This window comes from Microcaecilia unicolor, chromosome 7, assembly GCF_901765095.1.
Source record: "Microcaecilia unicolor chromosome 7, aMicUni1.1, whole genome shotgun sequence".
NCBI classification, from domain to species: Eukaryota; Metazoa; Chordata; class Amphibia; order Gymnophiona; family Siphonopidae; genus Microcaecilia; species Microcaecilia unicolor.
This window is the reverse complement of record NC_044037.1, coordinates 268,608,895-268,621,168: the sequence shown is the minus strand read 5'-3', so window position 1 is coordinate 268,621,168 and position 12,274 is coordinate 268,608,895. Positions and strand designations below refer to the sequence as shown.

Sequence of the window (12,274 nt, the reverse complement as noted above, 5' to 3'; positions counted from 1 at the left end):
AGCAGATTCCCCCAGATTGGGAGCACGTCTGACGTGGACGGGTCAACTCCTCACAACCTAGTCATATCTTTCCAAAGTATCCGTAGGAGACTCAACAACAAACTACTCCTAAAGGACACAGGAACTGCGGACTGTGGGGCCTGCAACAGAAAATAAAAATGACAGGGAGCAAAATAATTAAGTTCTAATTGTTGTGGAGTATAATCCTGTGTATCTAAAAAAACAATCTTCCAAAGGGCGAAGGAGACAAGCTTGATTATAACGCCGGAGGTCAGGCAAACCTAGACCACCCTCCCTCCAAGAACCCAACATAGATGGAAGTTTAGATTTTTTACCTCCTTATCAAAAGCGCCCCAACAATCTATAAAGCATTTTAAGAATACGGAGAGGCAAGAGTTGCATCATATAAAGCCATCTCGGAAACTCCACCATACGGAAAAGCTGAATTCTACCATATAATGTGAGTGGCAAAGACATCCATGTCATTAGCCTCTTCGCCGTACCCTTCAACAAACGGGTCACATTTAGGTGGTACAATTCAGATGACTTCATAGAAAGCTGTACACCTAAATAAGAGAGAGAGAGAGCCCCGTGCCCATTGAAGTGGGAATCCAAGCCCCCACTGGTTCTGCAGTTCCTCCGTTGATGCCAAGGCCAGAGACATGGAATAATTAAGTTTGAAACCAGCAAAGTCACCAAATTCTTGAAACATCTCCAACAAAGCAGTCAAAGATCACAAGGGCTTAATAAGATGAACCAACAAGTCGTCTGCGAAAGCCGAAAGAAGAAATTCAGAATTACCCTTTGAGATACCAGTGATTTCCGGATGTTGGGTAATTTCGCGAATAAGGGGATCCAAAGACGACAAACAGAACGGGAGACAAATGGGCACCTCTGCCGAGTGCCTCTGTGAATACAAAACGGCTTAGAAAGCAGTCCATTGACCCACCCACATGCCTGAGGATCAGTGTAAAGGACCAAACTGCATATAAGTGCATAAGTATTGCCATACTGGGAAAGACCAAGTGGACAATCCAGGTCACAAGTACCCGGCAAGATCCCAAAAATGTACAAAACATTTTATACTGCTTATTCCAGAAAAAGTGGATTTTCCCCAAGTCCATTTAATAACGGTCTATGGACTTTTCCTTAAAATCCAGATACACAATATCAACCGGCTCCCCTTTATCCACATGTTTGTTCACCCCTTCAAAGAAATGTAGTAGATTGGTGAGGCAAGATTTCCCTTCGCTAAATCCATGTTGACTTTGTCTCATTAATCCATGCTTTCTTAATAATAGTCTCTACCATTTTTCCCAGCACCGACGTCAGACTCACTGGTCTATAATTTCCCGGATCTCCTCTGGAACCTTTTTTAAAAATCGGCGTTACATTGGCCACCCTCCATCTTCCGGTACCACGCTCGATTTTAAGGATAAATTACATATTTCTAACAATAGCTCCGCAAGCTCATTTTTCAGTTCTATCAGTACTCTGGGATGAATACCATCCGGTCCAGGAGATTTGCTACTCTTCAGTTTGTAGAACTGCCCCATTACATCCTCCAGGTTTACAGAGAATTCATTCAGTTTCTCCGACTCGTCAGCTTTGAATACCATTTCTGGCACCGGTATCCCACTCAAATCTTCCTCGGTGAAGACTTTAATCTCTCCGCTACGTCTTTGTCTTCCCTGATTGCCCCTTTTAATCCTCGGTCATCTAGCGGTCCAACCGATTCTTTTGCCGGCTTCCTGCTTTTAATATACCTAAAAAAAATTTTACTATGTGTTTTTGCCTCCAACGCTATCTTTTTTTCGAAGTCCCTCTTAGCTTTCCTTATCAGCGCTTTTCATTTGACTTGACATTCCTTATGCCGTTTCTTATCCTTCCATGCCATAGTGCCACATTACTTCAAACAAAAAGGGCCACAACACTCTATGGAACGCTTTCTCCGCATCAAAGCTACCTATGAGAGAGGGTAGCCTCCGTGCACTTACCACCTCTAAAGAGGCCAAGGTGGAACACATTTTTAGCCGCCACTTGCCCCTTCACAAAACCCGCCTGGGCCGAATCAACCAGGTCTGGAAGCACCCTTGCCAATCTATTAGCCAAAATCTTTGCGTATAATTTGACATCTGCATTGAGGAGAGAGAGAGGTCTATAAGAGCCCAGATCCTGAGGATCTTTACCCAACTTGGGCAGTACAATTATCTGAGCCATTTTCAGAGTGCCCGGAATAGCCCCATCCACGACCATCGAGTTAAACACATCGAGAAGCGGAGACTTCACCCGATCATAGAATTGTTTGTAAAATTCCATATGATAGCCACCAGGGCCCGGGGCCTTATGCATTGCACTTGCTACAAAGCCAACATTAAGTCCCCCTCCGTAAAAGGCTTATTCAAGGATACAAGTTGTCTAGGTGAAAGCTTGGGTAGATCTACTACTATTTAGCATTTAGCATTTCTATAGCACTACAAGGCGTACGCCTTCTGTAGATATAAGTCACTAGCAAAGACATCCCGCTCAGGAGTCGCATAGAGGGATTCATAAAACTCGTGGAAGCAATCTGCTATATCCACATCTGAGCGGAGCTTCCTGCCAGCCAGGTTGCGCAATTGAAAAACCCGAGTTGGCCCTCTCCTTCCCCTAACCAGGCGGGCCAACAATGGCCCAGCCTTGTTACCATAACGAAACAATTGATATGTATAATAAAGCTTTGATTTTACCACCTGCTGATGTAAAAGTTCATTCAATTCCCTCTGGTATGTCAACAAAGCATCGATAGAAGCACCTCCGTATTTAATCTGCTGACATTGTGTCAATTTTTCCGATTTCTTTGTGTCTCAGCTTCTGGGCTTGAGCTCTGTAGGAAATGATGTCTCCCGCTGTTTCCCAATAAAGGGCAGGTTGATGTTTGTGTATGCCATTATGAAATTCATAAACCTCCCAGCGCTTGAAATTTTTGGTCTCCATAGAACTCCAGCGGATATCGCCAGTGATATCTCCCCACAGCCTCCAGCTTCATGTCCAGCTGAAACCAAATCTCAAAGGGTCCAGTTTCCACCTCAGGAATATAGGGAAACGGGGGGGGGGGAGGGGGCTAGAGACAAAAAAATAATCTATACGAGATTGTGGGAGGCATGGGCCTGAGAAAGATGGGTATAATCTCCATCCATGGGGTGCAAAACGCACCACACATCTATAAGATCCAATGCATTGCAGAGCAGAGACAAGGCTCAAGGATATTTCCCAGAGTACTGACCACTCGAAGTGGACTTGTCCAAACTGGGATCAAATTTAACATTTTATACTTATACGGACTTGTCCTGGATCTAAAGTACTGGTAAAATACAAGTTTTATTTACTAGACTTTAGTTCCAGAACAAAACATTTAAAGCCTAATATGAGTAGGAGTCTGAGTTGGACAATACAAAAAGTCGGAGTCAAAGGTTTGGCGTACCAACTCCGCAGCCCTGCTTACTTGTAATGGGGTTTTCTCCGAGGACAAGCAGGCTGCTTGTTCTCACATGTGGGTCAGCGTGTACGGAGGCCCAGGAAACGGCAAATTTTTTCAGCACAAAAATAAAGTTTTGCCAGAGCCTTCTGGCGCATGGACGACTTCCCGCCCGTCACGTGAGTGTTCCCGCTCAGTTTTTTCTTGTCCATGGCGAAGAGACAGCGTACTTTGGTTCGTCTCTTCGTTTTTTGGCCCAGGAAGAACTTTTGACGATTTGCGTCATTTCTTTTTTTTTTTTTTTTACTTTTACCTTCCCGTAATTTTTCTTTAGCTTTTTAGACATCTTTTGTAGTTTTCTTTCTTGTTCGAAGCGGCCGTGTTTTAGGCCGCTCGGTCGGGTCTTACCCCTTTTTCTTTTGTGCCTTTCTTCTTTCAGAGGCACAATTATGTGTTTTGATTTCGCTGAAGCCGTTTTTTCTTCCATGTCATCGAAGACACCCAGCGGCTTCAAACGTTGTACTCGGTGCAACCGGACCATCTCGGGTACCGATACCCACACTTGGTGTATCCAGTGCCTTGGGCCCAACCATAGCCTAGCCGCTTGCAGTCTGGGTCTTCCCATGAAGAAACGGAACCAAGCATCTCGAGAAGCCTTTTGGGGCTCAGTCCAGTCCTTCGATGTCGACATCAGTACCGAGGTCGGCGGCATCGACGTGGGGAGTGAAGGTAATGGCTGCAGAACAACCAACTCGTGCTGGGAGCAGTGAGGCATCGAGTGGGTCTCCACCTGTCTCAAGGCCTCCTGTTATGCAAGCCCCCCGGGACCGACCTTCAGATCCGGCCCCGAGGAGACGTGAGGATTCCACGTCTTCCTAATCGGTACCAAGGTGTCTCAATGACGGGCGTCGAGCGAAGGCGAAGAAGCACCGTCATCGTTCTCCTTCGACACACGGTACCGGGAACTCCGGGGCGTCAAGGGATTCAGCACCCGAGAAACGTTGGCGCCGAGAGGATCACTCTCCCTCTATTCAGGAGGTGCTGATGCTTCGGTCTAGCAACCCGGTACCTGCTCCCGAGCCTCAACAGATTCTGCCACTGGCTCCTTTACTGACCCCGCAGCCTTGTCCGACGGCAGCTCTCGAGCGCATCAGGGCCCCGCTTCCAGATCTTCTGGAAGGGTTGCTGCGCCAGTCTGCTTCGGTGTCGGGGGTGCTTGCGCCTTCTGTATCGTCTTCTGCAGTGGCATCTGGCCCTTCGCCTGTGGTGAGGTCCCCGATCTCGGTGCCGCCTGCCCCCAGGTCGACTCCCCTTCGACGTCGGTGGAGGAAGCTTCACCGAAGTCCAGGCGGGCGTCAACTTCTGAGCACCACCATCGAGGACATTGTTCCTCAGCTTCGAGGCAGGGTCAGTTTCGGACTGCTCTGAGGGATGTCTTGTCCGATACTGAAGATGAGCATTTGTAGGAGGAAGAGGAGGATCCCAGGTACTTTTCTTCTGACGAGTCCTATGGGATTCCTTCTGAACCTTCTCCTCCACTAGAAAGGAGACTTTCTTCACCTCCTTTGTCCGGGAAATGGCTGCGGCTATTCCCTTCCCTGTGGAGATTGAGGATGAGCCCAGGGCTGAGATGCTCGAGGTCCTGGATTATCCTTCTCTGCCTAGAGAGGCTGCAACGGCCCCTTTGCATAATGTACTCAAGGAAGTTCTTATGTGAAACTGGTCATTCCTTGTCACTTGCAGCAGATGAATCCAGGAACTAGTGGGTTAAGTCCACCTACCAGCAGGTGAAGGTAGAGATAAGCTAAAGGCAGTGATGCCAGATGGCCAGCTCTTTCCTCAGTATGTCTGTCTCAGCAGGTGGTGGACGGCTTTTTCTCCAGCTCCTGGGCCCAAGGCCTCTGAGGGTGCTTCTGGGCCGGTGGCCAGTTTGAGCCAGGGGTGTCAGACTGATGGTGTCCCCTTTGGCAGCATACGCAGTTGCTGGGTCCCTGCTGCACCTCAAATTCCCTCTGAACAGGCTTTTGCTGTTCCTTTCCTTCCCTGTTTGTTTCTGCCTCCTCACAAAAAAAAAAGAAAGAAAGAGAGAACCATAGAATTTATTTAAAAGAGAAACACAGAAGCACAGGGAAGTGTGTTTTTGCTGAGAGCAGGTTTGTGTTACTGTTGTCAGAGTCCTGTTTTCTGTGCTTGTCTGAGCCTGCCTGGAAGTGGAGTCGGTGAGTTTTTTTTTTTTTTTTCTTCGACTCAGCTGTCAGTTCCCGTGCTTTCCAGGTCCGGGGCAAGTCCTGCTGGGTTCCTGTTCGGGGGCGGGCGATGACAGCGGAGGCGGTAAAACACTATTCCCGATGTGGGAAACGGCGTTCAGCAGCAGGCCTTTGCAGCGCGGGGTGTGCTGATTTTGCGGGACTCGACGGAGCAGTGGCCCCCGCAAGAACGTTCTTTCCTGCCCGGAGCCTGGCGATTCTCGCGCCATTTTGCGATCGGTCGCGGAGCCGGCTCCGGTAACGGTTTTGGGCAAAGCTTTCTGATTCCTCCCCTCCACTTGAAAGAATAAAATTTCCAACAGAGAGCCTTTCCTTCCCATCTTTTGTTAAGGAAATGTCTGCCATTTCTATTCCTTTGTAAGTGGAGGATAAGCCCAGGGCTAAGATGTTCAAGGTCCTGAACTACGTATCACCTCATAGAGAGGCTGTGACAGTCCCGCTTCATGATATCTTATGGGACGTTCAGATGAAGAACTGGGAGTCCTATCTGTCAATCCCTGTCCTCCCTAAGAAGATTTGTGCCATGAACCGGATTCCGTCTGCCCCTATTTTTGATAGACCCCAGTTGCCTCATCATTCTCTGGTGGTGGAATCCGCACTAAAAAGAACCAGGATTTCTAGAGACTATGCTTCGGTGCCCCCTTGCAGAGAAGCTAGATCACTGGATTTTTTTTGTGCGGAAGATGTATCGGGCCTCTCTGCTTATCTCTCGTATCCAGTCATACCAGTTCTTCACGACCCTGTAGTTGTGGTCCTTGATGAGCAATGTGTCTGATTTGGCAGACTCTCTCCCATCAGAGCATGCCGAATCACTTCACCAGTTGGTCAAGCAGCAGAAGGTGTATGGTAAGTTCTTGTCCAGGGGTGCCTACGATAGTTTTGATGTGGCATCTAGGATCTCTGCTCAAAGTATAGTGATGCACAGACTCTCATGGCTGTATGTCCCTGACTTGGGCCAGCAGAGGTTGCAGATGTTATGTGCCAGGGCATAACCCTTTGAGAGAAGGCGGAGGAATTTACTGACCTCATCAAGAAGCACACTGATACCATTGATACTGTCTCCTGCAACTGCCTCCTCTTCCATGCAGTTTTTGGGCAAGTCAAAGAGGGGTTCCTACTACTCAGAGGCATAGGGTACGTTCCTTCTTGCCAGACTCTGCAAACTCAGGCCCAGCGCGCTTGTTCTCGCAAACAGCATGCACCTAAGGCCTGGACAACTCCCCAGTCAAAGTCAGGGACAGGCTTTTGACTTCCTCCTGCAGAGCATAGCTGCAGTAAAAGTGACCGACCTTCCGGTCACTTGGAGACTGAAGTTTTTTCAAGAAAGGTAGCCCTTTGTAACCTTTGACTGGTGGGTTCTTCATATAGCCCATCTCTGTTATGCCTACATTGGTGACAGACCACCAGATTGCCCACCAAGAGCGAAACGCTACAGCTCTCAGCATGAGCAGGTACTTAAAGAGGAACTCTCCAGCCTTATAAAGTCTCATGCGGTCAAGCCCGTTCCACCAGGGGAAGAAGGGAAGGTATTCTATTCCAGGTACAAAAGAAGATGGAATGTGTTCCATCCTAGACCTATGGACCCTGAACAAATTCCTGGTCAAAGACATTTTCAAAATGGTTCCCTGGGCACCCTTCCCCCCCATGATTCTGGAAAACAATTGGCTATACTCTCAGAACTTAAAGGATACTTGTACTCACATTCCGATACTTCCAGGTCACAGAAAGTATCTTCGATTTTGGCTGAGGACACATCACTTCCAGTACTACTTGTTGCCTTTTGTCGGCTCCCATGATCTTCACTATGTGTCTTGCAGTAGTTGCAGCATCACTATGCAGACTAGGAGTCAGTCCCTGTGTTCCCCTATCTGGACAATGGGCTGGTGAAAAGCACATCGAACGATTGTGCTCAGGAGTCTATACGGAAAACTACTCTGGTGTTAGAGCTACTAGGGTTTGTTTTAAACTTCCCCAAGTACCATCTGCTCCCTGTCCAGCAATTGGCGTTCATTGGAGCCCTGCTAGATACAGAGCAGGAGCAAGCTTTTCTACCTGTGCCGAGGGCGGATTTTCTTGTTGCTCTTGCCACTCAAGTTCGGGCCCATCAGCAGGTCACAGCTTGGCAGATGTTGAGGTTATTAGGCCATATGGCCTCCACCATCCATGAGACACTCATGGCACATTTTCAAATGAGAACTGCCCAGTGGACCCTGGTTTCCCAGTGGTGTTTGGCCACAGGGAACCTAGCAGGTGTCATCCAAGTGTCACTACAACTGGTTCAGTATCTACTCTGGTGGACAGTTTGATCCAATTTGACTCCGGGACTCCCATTCCAAATTCCTCAGCCTCCGCAAGGTGCTGAGGACAGATGCATCCCACCTGGGTTGGGAAGCTCATTTAGACAAGTTTCACACTCTGGGAGCCTGGTCAGCCCAGGAGACAGATCTCCACATCAACCTTGTGGAGCTTCAGGCAATCTGGAATGTTCTAAGGGCTTTCAGAGGTTGGATGATCAACCAAATTGTACTCATTCAAACAGACAAACCTGGTGCCCCCCCCCCCCCCCCTATAAGCAGGAGGGCACCAGGTCATGCCCTCTGTGTCAGGAGGCCAACCGGATGTGGCTTCCTTGCATCTTCCAGAGGGTGTCACCAGGGTCTTGCTGGCTTCCAGGAAAGATTCCACTAAGAAATTACTCTTTCAAATTGAGACGGTTTCCGTTTGGTGTGAGGGCAAGGCCCTAGATCCCCTTTCCTGCCCTACACATTCCTATTTTAATACCTTCTACACCTCTGAGTCTGGTGTCAAGACCAGCTCTGTAAGGGTTCATCTCTGTGCAATTAGTGCTTATCATGTAAAGGGTAAGCCCATCTCTGGACAGCTTCTAATTCAGTTCATGAGAGGTTTGCTGTTGACAGAGCCGCCTGTCAAACCTCCACCTGTGTCATGGGATCTCGGTCGTCTTCAGCCAGCTGATGAAAGCTCCTTTCAAGCCACTTTTGTCATCTGAAGTACTTGACCTGAAAGGTCTTGTTTTTGGTGGCTGTTACTTCAGTTTGCAGGATCAGTGAGCTTCAGGCCTTAGTAGTGGATCCGCCTTATTCTAAGTTTCATCACAACACAGTAGTTCTCCGCATGCACACACCCTAAGTTCCTGCCTAAGGTTGTGAAGAGTTCCATATGAACCAGTCAGTTGTCCTTCCAGCATTTTTTCCCAGACCTGATACCCATCCTGGTGAGTATGCACTGCATACCTTGGACTGCAATCAAGCATTAGCCTTTTACTTGGAGCGGACTAGGCCCCAAAGACAGTCCACTCAGCGTTTTGTTTCTTTTGATCCCAACATGATGGGGATCACCATTGGGGAAACACTTCATTTCTAATTGGCTGGCAGACTGCACTTCCTGTCGAGACTGGGCTGACTCTTAAGGGTCGTGTCAAGGCTCACACTGTCAGAACCGTGGCTGCGTTGATGGCCCACTTGAGGTCAGCCTTTCTATTGAAGTAATTTGCAAGGCTGCAACGTGGTCTTCAGTTCACTCATTCACATCTCACTACTGCCTTGAGCAGGATACCCAACACAACAGTCTGTTTGGACAGCAGAATTTGTTTAGGGTCTAAAATCCAACTCCACCCCTCTAGACCCATTTTTTTCTGTTCCAGGCTGCATTCTCACACAGTTTGTATATAGTTTCAGGTTAATCTGTTTTTTTGACCTCACTGTTGTGAGGTACAGTTGACTACTTGTTTTCGGTGAGCCTGGTAGCTAAGGATTTCCACATGTGAGAATTATTGGTCTGCTTGTCCTCAGAGAAAACATAGTAGTAGGTATTCTCCGAGGCCTGCAGTCCATATATTGTCACATACCCTCCCTCCTCCCCTTGGAGTTGTCTCTTTGCTATTTCATCGTACTGGTGGTCCCGCTCTCTTGCTGCGGGCAGGAATGCACTCGTGCAGTGGGAGTGCAACTCATGTTCTTAAAGCTATAGAAAGCTTTTTTTTTTTTCCAAACTCCGTACCAAGCAACATGGGACACTTCACCCACATGTGAGAATATATGGCCTGCTGTCCTCTGAGAATACCTGCTACAGGTAAGTATCTTTGGTTTTTTCATCGCAGTAAAAGACTACTTTTTTCTTTTGTACAATGTTTCTTCTAAGTTGTAAAACTTACACCGATATCACTGTTAACACTTTGTGATAATGATACTGTATAATAACTATACTTACATTGCTCAAATATTGCTCTCATGTTTCCTCCTTCATGTTCTCCAGGTCATTCCCCAGTAATATCCAGGGTCCAACTCTTTACAAGTTGCTCTCACTGCCGATGAAACAATTTGATTAGTGAAAATTGCACAGAGTACAAAATGTTTTGTTTTTTAAAGAAAGAATTGGGACATATGATGAACTGCAGAAATTATTTACTTTTCAAGAAAAAAATGACCTACTTAAAGAAATGTTTCCTAAGGAAACTTTGGGGTCAGTTTACTAAGCTGCGGTAAAATCAGGGCTGAACACGGGTTACCACGGGACTTTCCTGTGCAGTAAGCCTTTTCTGTATTAATTGTAGCTTGTGCAGTAATGTTCCCATTAGCACACAGTACCTGTTAAGAATTAAGTATTCAGGAGGTGCTAAGTGTTCTCATGTAAACTCTGTTATCCCGTTAGTGTACACTAGTCATAATGCCATAGCCAGATAGCATGGGAACACCCACCACCTGTCCATGACGCCCCCCCCCCCCCACCAAAAGCCAAAAATCAATAATGCGTAGGTTAGTGTGCAAATAGGCAAAATACTGCACAATGCTTTAACATGTTCTGCAGAAACCTGTTAGCATGCACTCTTCTATGCATCAAAGGCATAAAGCCCTGTAATAAACATACCACTTAGGAAATATTAGTGTTATACACTGTCATCCTAAAATGTTCCAGAGTTTCATAACAGAAAAGAAGAGGCTGTAAAGCTAAAATAAGAAACTAATAGAGGTTTTTGCTGCCTATTTTAGCATTATTTTAAACTTGATGGTCAAGATGCAATTTATAAAATGTTACTTGGTCTTGAGAAGCTTAACACAATTATGGAAAAATTAATCCAGCTGCTACCTTGAAAGTCTTACAGCTATAATGTGAACATCAATGTATTCTTGTATTACGTTTTTAATATTTCGATGCCTAATACATAGTTTGGTAGCTAATTCTTGTTGCCATTTTGTTGTTTTTGTTTTTACAGCAAGCAAGGATTTGGCACAGACATCCTATTTCATGGCTACCAACAGGTGGTTATCCTGACCCTCTTTGTTGCACTGTTGTAGCACACTATAGCTTCCTGTACTGCAGGGCCCCCTCGATGTGTCTAATTACCCTTGTTGCAACGGGAGACTGGGCCATCTGTGGTGGTGGTACCTTCCTGTCTGCAGTGCGGTGTATTGTACAAGGGCTTGTGGGCACAAAGGGGTTAAATGCACATTGAGAAGTGTAGTGATGCTTTCTGGTCTCATTTTCTCGATTGAGTGCATAAGTCTAAAAATTGGTAGCCTGAATAGCAGCTAAAGTTTACAGAGCTAAACTTAACCTAGAAATTCGAGAGTATTGGTAAGTATAATACTATTTTTAGTTTACATGACAACTTTTTGATTAAAGCATATTAACATAATTCAAACCTTTAATAATGTTAGTCCTTAAAAATTGTCTTACGTGTAATTTATTTTAGCTTACATATAGTAATATTAAATGAGCTCTAACTATGATTATACAGAAGCAAATTGTAATTGGATAAACCTCATTTGCTTTATAAAAACTATTCTTGAAAAATAAATAAAATAGTAATCCATAGATGATTTCTTAATGTCAGTTACACTGTAATAAAAAAAAAAGCATTTCAGACTGTAGTTCAGTAGGTTTTTTGTTGTTTTTATTATTGATCTTAGTTTAATATTTAGAAACATTTTAGATTGCATGTTCAGCTTCTAATTGTAGTACATATTTTATTAATTGAAACAATGGCAAACTAATTTGTTGCCTGTATCCTGTCCAGTCCATGTCTTTTTCTGATTAAGTTAATGCTGAAATAGTTTGGAAAGGTGAAAAGTAATAGTAGCTGGCAGGCAGTGCCTCCTATGCTTCAAGACTATGCCTTTCAGTTTTAATGTTTTGTCTTACCACAAAGGTGGGGAACCTCCAGTTCCTAGAAACTGCAAATTACTCAACTTTTTTAGGATCTCTAACTAATATGAGGGATCTACTTATATATATCTTCAGTTGTATACAAATCTTAGATATGCATATTATGATTAATCTGAAAATCCACGCATCTGAGGCCTATGAAGGCAGGAGGTTCTCCACCTCTTTGCATATACTGCATCAGTATCGTCACCTGACACTGAGTTTAGGAAACTTTGTTTAAAGTTGTTATTTCTGTGGCTCAAAACATTTGTGATGTTATGCATATACATAGTTCATATCCGAACTGGGCCTGTCCTGCTAGGATGTGGAACATGAGAAATTGCTGTGTATTATATGCTGTACATATATCCATATGGTACATAAT

At 45.5% G+C, this 12,274-nt stretch overlaps 1 protein-coding gene across 5 annotated transcripts in view; it reads left to right on the top strand.

Moving 5' to 3' along the window:
• CCNT2 (cyclin T2) overlaps positions 1–12,274 on the top strand; it is a 96,889-nt gene that overhangs the window by 53,090 nt on the left and 31,525 nt on the right. For all 5 annotated transcript variants that reach the window (XM_030210905.1, XM_030210907.1, XM_030210909.1 and 2 more), the window contains one exon: positions 10,958–11,003. In XM_030210905.1, coding sequence (XP_030066765.1) covers positions 10,958–11,003 — 46 coding nt within the window. The remainder of the gene's footprint in view (positions 1–10,957; positions 11,004–12,274) is intronic.